We start from the raw sequence: 19,366 nt of genomic DNA, 5'->3' as shown, positions 1-19,366 counted from the left end.
CAAAATATAGTCACTGTAATAGAACAAACCACAAAGCTTTGCTACTTGAAATAAAGCAAATCAAGAAAATTCTGTTTCTGACATGCAAATAATTATTACCTTTACTGGTAACAATAAAGAAAACGGAGCACTTATTTAACACATTTTGTGATCAAACTAATTCAAAACTTTTTCCTGGATCCATCCACTGTTAAAGATTCTATATATTTGCTCACTGTAAACTTAAAGGCTTTCTCCCATATCTTGGCCATATTTTCAAAGAACCATAAAACCTACTGGTCACTCATATGTGTAAGATTATTCATTAAAGAACTGTCTGTAATTGCTAAAGACTGGAAACACTGTGGATCAGCTAAACTATGGCATATCATATCAGAGAATATGACATATATAATTTTTAAAAATTGAAAGAGGCTTCTCGGTGCCATTTTGTCTCAGCAGCAGTGGCAGCAGCTCTATTGCATTTCATGTTTTTGGCAAGAAGGGAGCAGAGTCTCCATCCAGTAGATATGTTTTACTGAGGTACCCATCCACTGTTCCCTCCAGGGTAGCACTCAGTCAGTGTCTGAAGAGTCAAAGGCCCGTCAAAAAGTTGTGCTGAAGAAAATGTAGGACATTTCAATAACAAAAATCCAAAAGTATTACTGAGCAGCTGATGTTGAATAGGAAGATGTTTGAAATTGTCTACCAGATACTTCCCTTTTTTTCATCTAGGTACCAGTATCAAGAAGGTTTTAAGGTAATAAAGTACTCACAGTTTTTTCTTAAAATAAATTTTGTGGTCACATCAAAGCAAAAAAAACAATTATAAAGCTCCTTACGTATTTTATGGAATAATCTCCAAGACACACTTTTTAACTGAAAAGTCCAAGATAAAGAATACTACGTACAGCAGGTTACTATTAGCGTTTTTTTAAAAAAGGAAAAATAGATGCACATAAATGTTGGTAATATGTACATAGACTATCTTTAAAAGGATAATAAGACCTGGTAACATTTTTGTCTCTAAAGAGAAAAACCAAGGGGTAGGACAGAGACTTTGCTTCATATAACCTTTGAATACACGTATATGTATTACCTATTCAAAAAATAATTTTTTAATTAAAAATATTTTTATATTTGATAAAAATATAAAATATAATATATTGCTGGCAAAATTTAATACATCAGGTGACATGCTGATTCATCATTAAAAAAAGCTTATACTTTGTAGTTTACAATGGTGATGATGGATTTATACTGATATATTAACAATATCCTATAGTGGCATTATTTTCAATGCTGATCTTCTGGAACTAAAGGTATAACCTAACTTGCTATAAATACTGCTTCAACAGACAGAATATATTACCTTGGCCCCCTTAGCTCCTGAAATATTTAAATATAAATAGTTCAATTACACAATCAAGTAGATTTTATGTTTGTGGATTTTTAGGCATTTGAAAACTATTTAAGGAGGAACAAATACCATTACCCGCATTTGACAAATAAAAAGGGACAAGGCAAAGAGAATCTAGGTAGCTTGCTGAAGGTCAACCAATAAATGAGAAAAAGAGAGACACATAAAAACCTTAACTTTTAAAAAGTCTCTCCAAACTACTCTTTTAATGGGTATTGAATGTGATCCTTCTATAATTGTGTATGTATGTGTAGAAAGAAAGAGACAGAGACAAAGAGAAACTGAAGACATTTTTAGCCATAATCAAACCCTTACTTATCTAGAAATATCTGATCACCTACTAAGCAACTGATAGAAAGGTAGATAATAAAATATAGTTAAATAAAAAATATACTGTGAAAGAGCTAGTAGTCCAGCTGAGAAGAGGGAGGTGTCTGGGTAGGGAAGGTGACATCCAAGCTGAGCCCTGAAGGATGACAGAAATAATGCCAGAAAGAGAAGGGGAAGAGAGATTCCATGCAGAGGCAGAGCACACACAAAAACTCAGGAATAGTGAACAGTTGTGAATAGCAACAGAAGAAGGTTCATGGCAGGAAATGCAGCTTAAATAGTAGGCTGGAGCTAATCTGGGAAGAATTTATACACTGTGCTGAAGAGTTTGGAGTTTATGACCATAGACAGCAAAATATAAAGAAAAATCAAAGAAGGTGCCAGAAAGATACAACGATATAAGGGAACAGAATAAGATTTATGAAGAAAGATTAAAGAGCCAGAGGCTATTTAGGCTAACAGACTTCAAGCACAGGAAGGCCTCTTATGCAGATGGATAGTTACAACTGTATTCTACCTCCATTGAAGGCAGAAAAAAAAGATTAAGTATTCAGCTCTGATGATGCTACAATAATGAGTAAAAAAAGACATGGAGAAGAGCAAGCAACTCCACTGAGAAGGAGGAGGGATTTAAAGTAGGCAAAAGAAATGAGGGATAATAGATGAAGCATGTATTCTTGAAGCAGAAAACAGCATCTCCTTTTCAGGAAGTATTTTAAAAGAGATGCTAACTTCCATAGGATGGTTCAAATATGACCCTATTGACTGTATCGGAATGGAGCAAAATACCTTTCATCCGCTGTGATTCAATTACCCCAAGTATAGAATGGGTTAAATATAATGCTACCAAACAAATTCAAAGAACAAAACTTGGAATAATCAGGTGGAAGCACATCTAAATTACAAAATATTTTTCAAGAGATTAGTGCTATTCTTTCCTAATATGCCTACTAATGCTGAGGGCTGACCAAGTATTTCCAGCGTAATTTATTAACTCTTCCACTGTAGAAGTAGTAATGCTTATGGGTAACCTTCTTTCTTAAAATAAGCCAAGCACTTGCGTTGCAATTATGAATTAGAAACTACTTTAGCTATTTTCTTCACAAACAGAACAATGATAAATTTAGGTATAGCCCCCACATTTAAATATGGCAAATGATCAAAAATTCCAAAACTGCAGGGTTTAAATTAGCATGATTTCATCACATATGAGATATCAATTGCATGACTTTTTTAATTACATAAGTTACAGGTTTACTGAAAAATCATGCATAAAATACAGGATTCCCACATCCTAACCTATTATTAACACCTTATACATTAACATGGTACATTTGTTACAATTAACGAATGCATGACATTTTAAGGGAAAAGAAAACAATTGGTAAATAGGGTGAATGTTGACCCTTAATAGCAAATCAGTGATTTTTTCTAAAACTTAACAAATTGTTAACTGATCAAGCATAAGAGAAAAGAGTACCTGGTTGAAGGAATGAGGTTGAGTATTCCATTGAGAACATAGTTGAACTCTGCATGATCCTGGGCAACAAGTGCCACCAGCCCTTCACAGCAGGCTGTTCGAACCACTACATTGTCACTGCAACACTTCTCCCAGAGCAAGTTCAAAGCAGGAGTCTGAAATCCAACCAATGATTAAAAGACACTTCCAAGAAGCACCAAACACACACACCTCCCAACCATTTGTCAAAGTGAAATTCATTCACCATCAGCTAGCTTTCCTACACAAAGATAATGCTGCTGTCTCTCGTTCATAGAGTAAAATAAAGTTGGTTTTCAAAAAGGAGGTAATAGATGTGTTCTGATGCAGCAACTCTCTCCGACCCAGTATCTCAGTTGCAAAATAAGGCAGCTGCTGGCAGTGTTTTGACCTGAATACCAGAACATTACAAAACTAAAGGGGGATCAAAACTAAGCCCTGGCTGCAGCAGGACCCTCTAACCAAGAAATTTAACCAGATACAAAAAAAATCAGTTTGCCCAAGAAAGAGACTGTGATTTTCCCCCTCACACTGTGAATCAGTCTTCTTTGACAGAAAAGCACCAAAAGGGCAAATAGTAAACATAAATTACTTATTTCGAAAAACCCTATAAAAGCAAGGGTTCTAGCTTTCATCATTTCTCAAGAGACTATGATCCAGAAAAAGACTGAATTAAGTCTGTGACCGTGGGTTAAGTTCATTTAGATTTACACAAAGTTTTTATTTTTATTTTAAAAAAATATACACACACACACACACACACACACATAACAGAGCTATTTTTCCTTCCTTCTGACATAATTTATTATAGAATAAATAATTTCAGAAAAAAATTAGAACCCCAGGGAAAAAAAAAGATCCCCATCTCCCAAGAAATAACTGAGAGAATAGAAATCAACATCATATTTTTCCCACTTTCTCACTGTAGTTGCTTCTGAGAGCCTTTTCAGTCTTATGATTCCACTATTAAAAGAACAATACAGTTAAAAATCACAGCAATAAGGAAAGATTTATATTCCATTTCTCTTTTTATTCAGAAGGAAGTTTATTCACCTGTAACAATGTCTTTACTCCATTACTAAGGCAGAAAAACAAAATAAATGAATAAACAAAGTATTGCCTCACGTAATACTGTGTCCTCATGGAAGTAAGCATTCATATATTAATAGGAGAGGAAACATTTAGTTACAGGGATCTGATGTTCAATAAATTTTGGCAGTTTAAGTAAAACCACTAGATCTTTTCAGAGTACATAATGTGATTACAGGCAGGATTAAGATCAGGGTTCTCAGAGAAAGCCTAACTTATATGACTACCTACAAACACCAGATAACTGCCAATTAGTGAACTATGCCCCTATACTTACCTCAATTTTTAGCAGAAGCTGTAAAAAATGTAACTTGGAACAGCTAATCAAAAGGAATATGAAAGAACAGAAATCAATTTATTTCTGTTGTGGAAAAAAAAAACAAACCTTACTTTCGTCACCTCTGTTTCGCCCTAGAATGTACCACAGAGCATCTCTCTTTGATAGAGTTTCCCAACCAACATGTCAAAATATATACCACTGGTCAACAAAAACCCACGTGGTGTATCCCATTAAGCTGGCATTGCTCCAACTCTTAGCACTGACCTGCCCTATGCATAGGTATGGAATTTTTCCTCTAGCTCCCACTTATAGAAGCAGGACCATTTCAACTGAGACTCATAATTGGGGCTGACCTGAAGCATGAGAAATCTCCTACATCCAAACAGAGCCACTGTGTTTACTTTTCTATTAACCAAAAATATTCCCTGAGAGGCAACACTATCAACCTTCTCTAAATATTGAGTTCCCTCATCAGCCATGTTATTTTTCATTAATAATCTTAAGAATGGATTACTTCTTTTTACCCTCTCCATATCTTATTTCTGGAGTCTGTTATAGCAAATTTTAAAATTTAAAAGAATGCTATGGAATAAAAAGGTGGCAAACCACAAAAAAAAAGGTAATGAACTTTTCACAGTTCAAAATCATTTTTATGGTGACCTGAACCTTGTTTAGGGAAACAAGAGAAGTGCATATGTGATCCAGCTTGCAGCAACATCAGAACAGAACTAAAGCACAAAGTTCAACACAGACCTGGTTTGTGGATTGGCAGATCTTTCCTGAAAAACCATTTTCCTTCAAGACTGCAGCAATAAGATGACCCACAGCCTAAAAAATAAATAAAATTAATAAATAATTCCCTCAGAAGTTCTCTCCAGATAATGCTTTTGAAGGTAACTAATACCAATTTTAGGTGATGTATGCTAAGCATTCAACTGGTAACAAATAAAATTCCCATTCATTGAATGTGTGCTATGCAGCAGGCACTGATTTAGGCAGTCCATATACATAATTTATAATCTTCTTAACAACCCTCAAGATAGGCACAATTATCCCAGGTTACCAATAAGCAAACTACAATTCATAGATGTTAAGAAAATCGCTGGATTTTTCAGTTCAATGTGCTGTCATTTAGTATTAGAAGATAACTTGATATTGTTTAAGCCACTAAACCATGAGGTAAATGAGAACCCCACAGTTTTAAAAAACTTCATTGCATCTAAACAAAATCTGCATACTTCCTCAGGTCCACAGTGAAGATGGAAAAAACTGGTCCCCTTCTTTATGACACAGCCCACCCAGATCTGAACCAACAGGTGCCCCCTCCACCACACCATTCTCCCTCCTCTAAGTTGTATGACTTTAATTGCTTTCATTTTCTCATAGATTTTAGCTCTTTAATAAGCTTTTGGTGTCATAAATCTCTAAAATTTTCTAATATCCTGCTTCAGTCAAAAAGTTCAAAATTAAACTCAAAACTTTTATAGGAGTATTGATTACATAAATTCATCAATATGATTACCTCAGTCCTTCTGCACTACCCCATACCCCACATATTAACAATTGCAGCCATTATGTGTATGGGTTGGGAAAATACTTTGCTACTGCCAAGAACTGTCCATCCTGCACTTAAGATCAATGTATGATGCAGCTGTGAATAACTGCCAATCCTGCAAAGCATCAAGAGAAGCTCAAATAAAAACACAGCACCTACTCCCTCCTCATTCCTTTTGGTATCTCACATATTGGAATTGATTTAAGACTTTGACACTTAATAGTCTCAGACTTGCAATACAAGTCACTCATTTACATGATGGGGTTGGTTTAATATACTATCTCTTACCTTTTGGTAAAAGGGCTAGTAATAAGACTTGAGGGCCAGTGAGTAGTTATGGTAACTGTTAACAAAATATACCAGATTTCATTGAATATGACTGGTCATCAATTGTAAGATGTACTGTTATTATATGTACCACTAAGAAAGGAAAAAAATAGGCTGCCAATTAATCTGTGATATATGTCTTTTTATAATTTAGAATTAAAGAGCTCTTTTAGACTCATTTAGAAAATTATGGTCAAGTTCATGCATGTGCATGCAACACCAACTACATCACAATTGTTGCCTTCAATTATAGGATGCAACCAAATTTCGAACATGTTACAGAGTGAAAAACTGCATGTGAATCAATGAAATATGGTGCTAACACTTAACAGTGATTACAGAAGAACAATAAGAAGTATTCAAAAAGGACAAGGCACAATCACAAGAACCTAATAAAATCAATAAAAACACACGGGAGGAATAAAACCCACCACAGTTCATATTTAGAAAAAATACTAAAAGAAAATAAGCTTGATGATGACAATCCCATCAACCCCAGCCAGGTTCAATTTCTCTAACTTAGTTTTCAATTTACCCTTTTAACAAATCAGAGAATACAGCCTGTACTGATTTTAATACAAAATCCAATGATAAATCAGCTTCTATTGCAACTTAAGTTTTCACAACAGAATAATTTAATAGACATCCTACACTAACCAATACAATACACTTTTCACTTAATTTAACAGTAACACATATCGTATTCTTGATTAGCTATACTAATGAAGGGACTCCAAGTACAGAAAAATAAAAATTGTGGACAATATCCTCCAAGCCTTCTTTATCTTCTTCTTCATGGTAAAGAGCAGTGCTGCACAGAGTAGGATATGACTCCAACCCAGTCAGGTAGAAGGGAATCTTGCATAAGGAGTGTTCTACTCCTCATGGAAGGGTTCCCCACTACCCAGCTAAGTCAATTCCCACAGCAGGCATGTCCGAAGTTTACTCTCGAAAGTATCCAGGATGCTGCACATCCTTAAATCTTCAGGCAGGTCTTCTGATCCCTTACCATTACTCTCACAAGAAAAGACAATATGCTATTATGGTACCTTGATTAACCAGAATGCTTCTAGTTAGCTGAAGTCTAACTAAACACCCTCTCTGTTTTAACCTTAATTACTGAAATACTCTCTCAACTAAAATAGCACAATCTCCTACCTTAGAAAGCATAGTGTACAGATCAAATTTTTAAACCCAGGATATCTTTTTACTGAATGTCATGATTCTAAAAATCTATTATTCTTAATAGTTGCACAGAGGTAGAATATACCTTTTAAAATAATAAATCCTTCATACTTTATGGATGTATGACCATTTACCTCTGTTCCCAAAAATTAAATATAAATTTAAAAAATACATATCAGGGGCTTCCTAGTTAATCAAGGTTTTATTATTGCTAGGAAAAAAGGGATGATATAAAAAGAAGCTGAGAATGATCAGTTTCAAATATTAACTTTCCTGTGTCAAAAATATATACTTTCAATATAACTCATATAAAAGCTGTATAATAAAATAATATAAATCTCTATATGTAGAAAAATAAAATATTTAGTGTTAAAAATTAAAGTTCAATTAACAATCCACCAAAAAGGTCCATTTGTTACCATGAAGCAAAATCAATAAATAAAATTACCTGTGATTGGATAAGAGAATTTGGAAATTCAAACCTTTTCCTGATATCATCCGACATTTTTACTTTTCTTACATTTATGTATGCAGATTCTGTAACCAAAGCAAAAGAATACTTATTAGTCCAGAAAAGGAGTTCAAATCAATCTCATTTCTTCCTTAAATAAAATTAAAGTTATTCATGCCAAAGACAACAATAGAAATAAAGCAAAGTAATCCTTGGCCTTATCAACTATTTCAGCACTCAAATGCCATGGCTGATAAATGAATTCAAAATGCCCAACAGCTCTTGGTTTTTCCCATTACACCTAATCCTGAAACAGATGAATTCACAATATATAAGCCAAAGAAATACCCAGAAGTTCAAGCCATTATGATTTAAAACTTCCTCCGCAAGTCTGATATATAAATCAATTCTTTTATGCATAGAAACTAAGAAAGAAAGACCCAAACTGTTACAAAAATTTTTAACTATGCCTTACTTCAGTATTTAAACACTAACCTAACTGCTAGTGATAAGTGTGAAGCCTAGGTGAGCTATTTTCAGGAAGTAGAGAAATGTCTCCTAAAGGAGAACAAGCAAGCAATTAGCACCAACTTTTAACATCTATATCACACCTTTCATTCTTACTGGGCGCTCAAATAAAAAAAAAAAAAAAAAGCATGCAAAAAGGAGGGAGGAAGACAGGTGGTGAAACGGAGGCACAGAACCAAAGACTTCCTAAGGATCTTAATTTATCCAATCAACATGACTAAAATATAAAATGTATGCCCTAGGTTACCTTCCTAAAATAACAAGCAGCAAAACCAAGCTCCCCTGATCTCAAAAAAGGAAGCACCTTGCCTTGAACTTGCATCACTCCACTTTCTTCCCTTTCTTTCAAAGCTAAACTCTCAGAACAGGCAACTTATCCTGGCTTTCTTCTTTGGCATCCAGTCTGACTCCCTTGAATTTGACATTCTACCGCACTAAAACAACTTGCTCAAAGATTGTAAACCATTTCCCCTATCTAAATCTACACATCAGCTTATGCAAGTCAAAATTTCTTCAGTTTCCCAGTGGTGTCAATCACAACTTTCTTGGAATTTTCTTCTCCTTCAAATTCCATAATACATCACAACAGAATTTCCCAAAGTGTGCCCCTGGGAAACCCAAGATAAAAAGTTTTCCATTAAAAATATATACACATACACACACACACACACACACACACACACACATACACACACACACAGTGGGGAAAACAATACGTGCAATACATGTCATATTCTCATCTTGGAGATCATTCTTTTCATCTAACAAATACTTATTAGATGCTTACTGGGTGTCAGACACTGGTCTAGGTGGTTGGGTTACAACAGTAAATAAAACCAACAAAAATCCATGCCCTTGTGGAGCTTACATTCCAGTAGAAAGAGGCAAACAAAAACAAACAAAAAATAAATAATAAGTAAAATGTATGTTAGGAGGTGGAAGGTATTATAGAAAAAAAAGTAAAGCAGAGTAAAGGGGTCAGAGATGGGTAAAGGGTACACTTCAAAGTAGGCCTCTTCATGAGGGTGGCATTTGAACAAACACTTAAAGGAGGAAGGGCAATTAGCCATACAGATATCTGGAGAAGAGTGACACACACAGAAAAAACAGTGAGTACAAAAGTCCCACAAGCAAAAGCTTTACACCTATTCCAACAAGAGCAAAGAGACCACTCTGGAGCAGAAAGAAGCGGTAAATAAAGTCAGAGAGGCAATGAGAAGCCAGATCATAAAATGTCTTATAGGACACTGAAAGGACTGATGCACTTAATCTGAATGAAATGGGAAGTTACTGCAGAAAGAAGCAATAAGACTGTAATAGAATCACTTGGGCTGGCAAGTGGTGAGATTCCAGTTATATTCGAAGGTAGAGTCAACCTAATTGCTAATGGATTGGATGAGAGAATAGGGGAAAGAAAGGGGTCAGGAACAACTCCATGGTTTTTGACCTGAGTAACTTTATTTTTATTCTCAACTTCCTTTGGGCATTTTACACATTAAACACTTTTTATATTATTTCTTATCATGGCATTTTTTATACTAAAAGGAAAAGATGGAGTTGCTATCAACTGAGATACGCAAGCAGGTTTGGGGGGAAAAAGCAGGAATTCCATTTTGAACAGTTAATTTTTAGATGCTTAATAGACATACAAGTGATCTCAAGATGTCAGGTGGATAGTTGGATACATGAATCCAAAATTGGAAAGAGAGATCTTAGAAATATAAATAATGGTGCCTGATACTACATTAAAGAAGTCTGTACAACCAAGCTCATCCAACCACACACCCTTTATTTCTAGAAATGCCTATCAGTCTATACAACTAATCTTCCCTGGGACATACATTAGGAACACTGCTCTACCAGCTCCTCCTATTTCTGTGACCACTCTCCTTCTAGCACACCATTTTCATTCCTGGGGGCATTCCAATCCTTTCTGACTCATGCTCTTCTCTCTTTACAAAAATTCTCTTACTGCTTTCGTCTAGTTCCAGATCTCCAACATTCCCCCACTTTTTCTTCTTATAAGGATCTAAAACACCAGAAACTTGGGATGTAAAAACAAAATACATATTTCCCCCCATAAACACCTTCTTTGTTTCCATTCTTTTCCCAGTTCTCTCACAACTTCCTTTACGACCATTCTTGAAATCCAGTCACAAAGTTTGCTTCATTCTTTCCAACTCTCAGAGTCTACCTTTCCTATCCATTTCTGTATTCATCATATTAGTTTCTCGTGCCTTACTTCAGTAACTGCTGAGTCTTAGGGTTCTCCATGCTGAGTTCACCCCATACACCGCTATCAGATTAACTGTCCTAAAATGCTATTTCCATCCCATCATTTCCCTGTGAATAATTCATAGTGGGTTTTTAATTGCTCGTCAGACTAAATACAAAGCCTGACACATGGTTTTTAAGCCCTCTATAATGGTTTCACTCATTCAACTTCATTTTCATCAGTGTCCAATTCCAATCTAGCAAAAACAGACTTCAACACAATCCCACATGCTCGAAATGTGCTCATTCCTAAAGGGTTTTATTTTTGCTGTTCTCTCCAAATAAAATCCCTTTTCTATCAGCTGTCACTATTTACAAATGAAATTCTTTTCATAGCACATCTACTCTGTTAAGCATATCCCAACTAGCCACATCTTAAAAATCACCTTGCTTTATATACCTTCAGAACTATTGCATTTGGTCTTACCCACACCATCATGTTTTTGTTTATATCAGGAATGGAAAACTTTTCCTGTAAAGGGTCAGATAACAACTGCTTAAGTCAGTCCTTGTAGCATAGAAGCAGCCATAGACAATACACAGACAAATGACCATGGCTGTATTTCAATAAAACTTTATTTACAAAAATAAGTTGTGGCAGACCATAGTCTGCAGAGTCCTGATTTATATGAGGACTACTTTTTAATTTTTTAATTTTGTTGACATAATTGTTGTAAATTTGACTCTTTGCTTTCAAGCAGCTAGGGTAAATAAATAAATAAGATAAACTGCATCTCTCTTACTAGCTAAAAGATGGAAAAAGTACCATTTATCAAAGAAAAAAAATTTTTCCTGCCCCTAAACTCTGAAGGAAATTTCTCATACTGGACTTTTTATATGGAATATGAGTGATACAAGCAATATTCTTAATTACATAAGTAAAAGGAAATTTTATATTACTTCTTTTTAAACAAATCCTGTATAAAACTATGGGCATAACATAACATGTAATTCAGCAAAAGAACCTCTGCTAATGGGGTGCAAATACAGAGTTTTCTGATGATCTAATCTAACTCAAAAGGTAGACTTTAGAGTACCCGAAGAGGTAGATGGCTATAGGCCTGTGGGACAGAATAGTCTTAACAAAATGTCAATAGTAGAAAATGTGGAGTCATACTCTCTGCTCCAGGCCAAGAATACTGAAATTTGGATATTGCTTTGGTGACCAGATGAGTAGTCTGATTAGGCTAATAGCTCAATATGGCAGTGGAGAAGACAAAGTAATATCCTCATCTAGAAAGATGACCCTGTCTCTAGGAGGTGGACCACTGCGATAAAAGAGTGCTATTTTTATCAGAATTACCTAAGTATAAATGACAAATACCAAAGCTTACGAAAGCCCTTATTTTGGTGTGACACTTTAGAGAATGAATAGGTTTTTAAATTGATAGTAACTTTATCTTTTCTAACAAATGCCCAATAAGCATTCTCAAAACCACTACCCAGGCTGCAATATGATTTGATATCATCCTTGATTTGCTACCCCTGGGCTACAAATTGCAAGTGCCATTCATCTGCAAGAGATTTATATTTCAAGGTTAATCACAACCATTTGGCCTTTCAAGGTATAAAAACATATTCTCTTAGGGAATTTCATAAAGGAGTACACATGCTTTCCTTAGCATGGGCAGTGTAGCATGTGTCCTACTTTATTTTTAATCTCAACTTCCTTTGAGCATTTTACCCATTACACAAAACAATTTATATATTACTTCTTATCATAGCATTCTTTACTAAAAGGAAAGCAGGCACAATATGCTCCATAAATCAAATGTTACAAAAAAGAGTGTTTGATTTAAAAATATTTAGTTCCAGCCTGTCACGGTGTCTGTTTTGTTTGCCTAAATCTAAATTAAAAAGAATTTTTAATGCAATCTTTCATAGATATTGAAATACAGTAAGACCTTGTTTTACACGAACTCAACACGTGGATTCATATATACATTTGGCAATCGAAAAATATAAAGGCAGAGACAGAGAGAATTAAGATTTTTAAAAATTATTTCTATGATTAATTTTGTTTACTTACTGTTACTAGCGTGCTTATTTGCCTTATTTATTTATAAAAAGTGTGATAAGTATGTTCGTATAAGGCATACGTATTAAATAATGGGGTTCGCTATTATGCACAAGTTTCAACTTAGGCGAAGGGTGTAGAAAGTATTGGTCACATAAAACGAGGCCCTACTGTATATGCTTTAAGTTCAAAGTAAACCAAAGCATTTGTTTAACATAAGCAATTATCATCTTACCTGCACCACTTTTTGGCCCTATATGAATACTTCCAAGACAGTAAGTCTATCAGTTGTACTCTAGAAATAATAAAGGACCAGTAGATATACAGAATACTTTCAGTTTTCAACTTTCTCTCTCACTAATTTCTCTGGGATATCAAATTATACAAATATGTGTCACACAGAAATCCCTTATTCAAAACCACAAATGAAGAGCAGCAATCTGAAAAATAAGAGAAATATCTAATTATATTGGCGAATTCTATGGAAACCCTGATGAGGGAGTAACTGATTATGTGGGGTAGTGGAGGGTAGGAGACAGGAGGGCAATGGTCACAGAGAAAGATACATTTGAGCATGCCTGACTTCAGAATTTCTATATAGGTAAAGCTCAAGGGCAGGAATATCAAAGCAGAAGTCAGGGTTATAGAGAGTACATTCTTGAAGCCAGTTTACATGATCAGTGTCAGCACCATACTGATCAATAAAAATGTATACTTCATCCCTATTAATAGGACCCTATGTTTTACGGACGCAAAATCTAGGACTTTTTTCCTTTCTAACTTTCTTCTTTCTAATACTTTATCAATTATTCCAGTTATTATTTATGGTGTCTATTTCATTTCTTCCTTCCACAAATTGTTATGACACAATCAGCCTGAGGATTTTAAACACATATTTTTAAACACACATTTGTCAAAAAGCTAATGAGCATCACCAGTAATTTGAGTGATCTTACCAATTTATCAGGACTATGGCTCAAGGATATACCAGACCCTCCCAGTTGCTTTGTCCTGCTCTTTAAAAAGGAAAAAAAGAAAAAAACCTGCCTATACTTTTCAACTTCCCCCATTGCTCTGCTGTCCAATATTTATATCTTCCTTGTTTTTCTGCCTGCTTAGCTTCTACGTTCCAAACCCTAAGTAATTCTACACACCTCTCTAGGATTTGGCAGCTGGGTTGTTTCATCACCCTATATTAAACCCCAGCACCTCCTAGAAACCCAAGCTCAGCCTCGCTCTTCCTTCAAAAGTTTCAAAATCCAACTTCCACCTGAACTCCCAAAGTAACAAGGCAAAATAATTTGAGTCCCCCTAACTATATGATTCACAAAAATGGAAAGAAAGATCATGGGGAAATCTCAATCTTTCCATTTAACACTACAGAGCAAATGCAAGAAAATAGTAATTTTCAATCATTATATCCCAAAGAGACCAATGAGGCATCTTTAAATTAAGCTGAGAGTAGGAAATACTTTTATGTTAGCCAATAATTTCAAATCAAGCCGAGGCAAAAGGCAACTAAGTGGTCTGACAGGAGCCACTTGGTCAATATAATAATCAGAAAGCAGGAATTGCCTGGATGTAGAAGAGACTGCTAGCTATCCTCCAATATCTACTCTTCCCTTTTTCTGTATTAATAAAATTGTAACCTGACTCTCATTATATGTCATAGCTTCAATTATGATTAGGTATGACCACGTGATCAAGTTCGCTCCAGTGGAGTTTGAGCAGAAGTGATTAGCTACATCCAAGCTGGAGCCTGCTTCCTCCACTCTCTCCCCCAACCTGCAGTTGGGTTTGACAGCAATCCTATCATGGGATGGATTGTTGAACACTGCTGAAGAAACAAGATGTAATGAACCTGGATACCTAAATGATAACTTATAAAGCTGCATACTGACCTGGAATTTGAAATATTACATGAGAAAGATACACATATCTTGTTTGAACCATTGTATTTTGGGGTCAGTAGCTACCTTGTTATACCTTGTTATAGTAGTTAGCATCTCCCTAATCTAATGGACCTGAGATCATTTCCCTTCAGTCCATCTTTTCATTGGCTAAATGAAGAAAGCACTTGTCAGAGATGTTAAGCAACTTGCCAAAAAGGCAAATTATCATCGCAGAATTCAGGTGAGGAGATTTCTTGACTTCCAGCCCACTGTTCTTCCACTAGATCATCAGTAATGGGAGGCATGACTAGCACTTTCCAGATTTCTGTATCATGTTTCAGGAATTTTAAGATCTATAATTCAAGTACTGAGCAAGTTTAGGTGACTATGAGTTTTGATGATCTCACTAGTTGCAATTTATGAAAAGTACATCAAAGTGCAAATTCCTGCCTTTATAATTTAGTTCTTTCTCTGCTACTATCACATGCTACTTACTCATAGATTTTGAGACAGGAGTCTAAAATAAGATCAAAGACAGGAAATTCCATGTTAGAACTAATTACTGTCCAGGAGAACCAGGCACTAAAGTAAGAAACAAAACCACCAACTTGAATAATGCCTGATCTGTTACAATATTTTCTCCAATTATGTTTGAATAACCTTTTCTATAAAATGTCATTATGTGTGGTATTAATATGTTAAAAATATGAGTATGCAGATGAAAAAATTACTTTTAAAAATTGAAGGACTTATTTATCTCTGGTATCCAATCTAAGTTTTCAAAGAAGTCTTCGAAGTTAGTTCCTTTGTAAGATTTTTTCTAACATTACAATTTTTTAAAATATTTTTGCTCCACCAAAATAATTACTCAAATTGCTCAGTACAAAACTTTTTTTAAAGATATTCTGTTCATACAAAACAGATCTTTACAGTATATTTACAATGAAGCTGATGCCCAATCATTTTAAAGACCTTATTTGGCCATGGAATATGACTCCCGGGGAGGAATCTAGACCCGGCATCGTGGGATGGAGAACATCTTCTTGACCAAAAGGGGGATGTGAAAGGAAATGAAATAAGCTACAGTGGCAGAGAGATTCCAAAAGGAGCCAAGAGGTCACTCTGGTGGGCACTTTTACTCACAATATAGACAACCCTTTTTAGATTTTAGTGAATTGGAGTAGCTAGCAGTAAATAGCTGAAACTATCAAACTACAACCCAGAACCAATGAAACTTGAAGATGACTGTATAAAAATGTAGCTTATGAGGGGTGACACTGTGATTGGGAAAGTCATATGGACCACACTCTCCTTTGTCTACTTTATGGATGGATGAGTAGAAAAATGGGGGAAGGAAAACAAACAAACAAACAAACAAAAGCACCCAGTGTTCTTTTTTACTTTAATTGCTCTTTTTCACTTTAATTTTTATTCTTGTTATTTTTATGTGTGTGGTAACAAAGGTGTCAGGGATTGATTTTGGTAATGAATGCACAACTATGTAATGGTACTGTGAACAACTGAATGTATGCTTTGTTTTTTATGACTGCATGGTATTCGAACATATCTCAATAAAATGAATTAAAAAAAAAAAAGAACTTATTTGCCAAAAAATGTCTAATCTCAATAACAAAATCTTCATATTCCTGATATCCTTACTTGAAGAAATAGTCAATTAACTAAAATTTAGTAGAACATCAGAGAATGTATTTATGTGTCTTAATTGTATTTCCTCCCTTAAAAATGACTCAAATTTTGCGCACTGATTCTTTAAAATAAACTACATTTTAGGATATATTAAAATGGTACAATCTGAGGTATTTATTGTGGAATGATGTGATATATGGTGTTTCCTATAAAATACTCCAGTCCCCCAAACCCTGGGAAAAAGAGAGTGATATGTGAAACAGTACTCAAATGTTGATAGGGATACAGGGTTCATAATGCCATTCTATTGTTATGTGTTTGAAATTTTCTAGAAAAAGTTTTTTAAATCTCTACTTGTATGGCTCTTACAACCGGCTAGACAATATTCTAAGCACTTTATATATACTAACTCATTTAACACTGACAATAACCCAGTGAGGTAAGTCTTTCTTTTATGTAAAGATGAAGAAACTGAGGCATGGACAAATTATTTAACTTTCCCAAGGTCACATAGTAAGTGGCAGAGCTAGAATTCAAATCCAAGTAGTCTGGCTCCAGGATACATATGCATATAGGAAAGTCTGGAAAATATGAATTGTGGGTGATTTTTATTTTTGCTTATTCATATTTTATAAGTTTTCCACAAGAATATGAGCTTTTGTAATTTGGTTATCAAAATACCTAACTCTTTATTCAGATTCTAACACATTCTTGGAGATAAAGGACAACATTCTGAAAGGCAAATCACCACAAATGTAGACATCCACCATTAAAAGGTGTCATGAAGCAACAACCTAGAAAAATTTTAGAAATAATAAAAGATGATTTGTTAGCCATCTTACTACTGCTTTATGGAAAGAGTAATTATTGAAAAGGGGTCAGTGTAATTTAATTAGATAGATTCAATTAACTTTAGATGATTTTAAAACTTCCTCTATTTCAAGGAGAAACATAGCCATTACATTTTTCCCATTTGGACTCCTGGGAAATTTTGTACCAAAATAAAACCTGTTATTCTTGAAAACAATCCTGCAGACTGATTACAAGTTAAATGGTGACATTTTTCTTGACAGCTACAAACTGACCAATCAACCTATCTTATTTTCATAAAAACTTATTTTTCATAAACTCATGTAGAATGAAATAGTAGTTGTAGTTTGGTTATTTTAACTCACATACTTAGTACTAATGAAAGCTAAAGAATAAATGAACAAAGAAATTTTACAGGCAAGGAATAAATTTCCCTAATGTTGGCTAAGTCAATGTAGCCCAAAACAAACATGGAGGAAATCTCCACATTCCAGTCCTGAATGGGTACAATCAAGAAAACAAAGAAATCACCATTCCGTTAGAAGAACCATCCTGAAAATGTTCAAACGAATAAGTTGAATGGTGCACTGTGAGGCAATGTCATACGTTCTTTTGCAATGCTTAAGACTGCCTAAAGTGAAGAGAAAACATCTTTAATCTGAATATTAAGTTTACAGTCTCTCACCATGATGACAAAGCAACTTAACACAGAGAACAAAGTCCATGGGCTTTAAGTACAAACAGACCTGGATGCAAATTCTTGCTCCAGTGCTATTTAAAATTAGATAACTCACCACCTGGGAGCTTGTGTCCTCAATGGTCAAATATGAGGACACATGTCTCACAAGGTTGTGTGAACACCATGAAGTGGGCCAAAAAGCCAAAGGAGTCTTGCACACAGGAGGCTCTCTAAAAATGTGTTTCCTGCCTCCCTTCATACCATGTGCCAGCACTGTGACAGACACTCAGGAAACATTAGAGAGACACAGAGCATGTACTCACTAGGAAAATAAAAGAACAAAAATATGAGAATATGTGAAATAAAATACCAAAGAGTATGGCAAATTTTAAGAACTGAAAGACTTCATTGAAAGGAAAGAGAATTGTGAGCTGAACAGTCAAGGAAGGCAAATGTTGGAGAAGAAGAATGTGAATCTTAGTGATAGGTAAGGCATCGCTAGACAAAGACCCAGGTGCGATCTTGTATGCAAGTCACCAGATGGAGAAATAAGACATCAGCCCCAAGTTTAGAAAATGCATGGCATTACCAATCAAAATATAGCTGACATCTAATTCACCTGTTCAAAACCTTTCTAAGAGTCCCATTGCACTTGAGAATAAAATACAAACTCCTTGCCATAGCCAAAATGTCCTGGTCTCACAACTCTCCCTCACAGGGTACTTCAGCCACACTGACCTCGTTTGCTCCGTGAATCCTCCGAGCTATTTCCATTTTCAGGTCTGGCACCCTCGGGCCCCTCAGCCTCAAGTGTTCTTGCCCTCATTGTTCAACCAGCTGACTCCTCTAGACCTTCACGTCTTCCCTAGAGTTTTCCCTACCACACATCCTCAAGTAGTTCCCCAACCACTATCCACAGTGACCCACTATTATCTCCTTCACAGCTTTTACCACAATCTGAAAAGATGGTCATTCACTTGTTTCTGCTTTCCTGCTTCATCCCACAATGGATGTAAACTCTTGATTTAATGTAATCTCTCTTTCTGGCCAGCATATAACAAGTACCTGAAATATAATGACTATTCAGTAAGTACTCACCAAATAAACACAAAAACATGATATAGGATTTAGAAAACCCTGTTGGATTAAACAACTCCTATATGCCAAGCACTCCACTTTAAGTAACTGATCCATTGGATCATCACAATACTCTGAGGTAGATATTATTAACTTCATTATCCAGATGAGAAAATAGGGACTTGGAGAGGAAGTAACTTTCCTGGGGTTACATAGTGGTATTAATGGCCAAGATTTACTGAGAAGTTTACCATGTGTCAGGAAGGCACAACAACCACATGACACAAATATTATTATTATTCTCATTTTCATATAAAAAACTAAATAA

General features: G+C 35.1%; 1 protein-coding gene across 1 annotated transcript in view; it reads right to left on the bottom strand.

Moving 5' to 3' along the window:
- Nucleotides 1-13,186, bottom strand: part of FOCAD (focadhesin) — a 341,517-nt gene extending 328,331 nt beyond the window's left edge. Inside the window, exons 1-4 of the mRNA XM_037798691.1 lie at nt 13,169-13,186; nt 8,112-8,200; nt 5,350-5,424; nt 3,210-3,364 (exon numbers count right to left, since the gene is read on the bottom strand). Of these exons, the coding sequence (XP_037654619.1) occupies nt 3,210-3,364; nt 5,350-5,424; nt 8,112-8,168 (287 nt within the window). The 5' untranslated portion in view covers nt 8,169-8,200; nt 13,169-13,186. The remainder of the gene's footprint in view (nt 1-3,209; nt 3,365-5,349; nt 5,425-8,111; nt 8,201-13,168) is intronic.
- Nucleotides 13,187-19,366: the final 6,180 nt, after the last annotated feature.

The sequence above is a fragment of the Choloepus didactylus genome, chromosome 10, assembly GCF_015220235.1.
Source record: "Choloepus didactylus isolate mChoDid1 chromosome 10, mChoDid1.pri, whole genome shotgun sequence".
Lineage (NCBI taxonomy): Eukaryota > Metazoa > Chordata > Mammalia > Pilosa > Megalonychidae > Choloepus > Choloepus didactylus.
The sequence above is the reverse complement of the archived record's forward strand: the minus strand, read 5'-3'. Positions and strand labels throughout refer to the sequence as shown.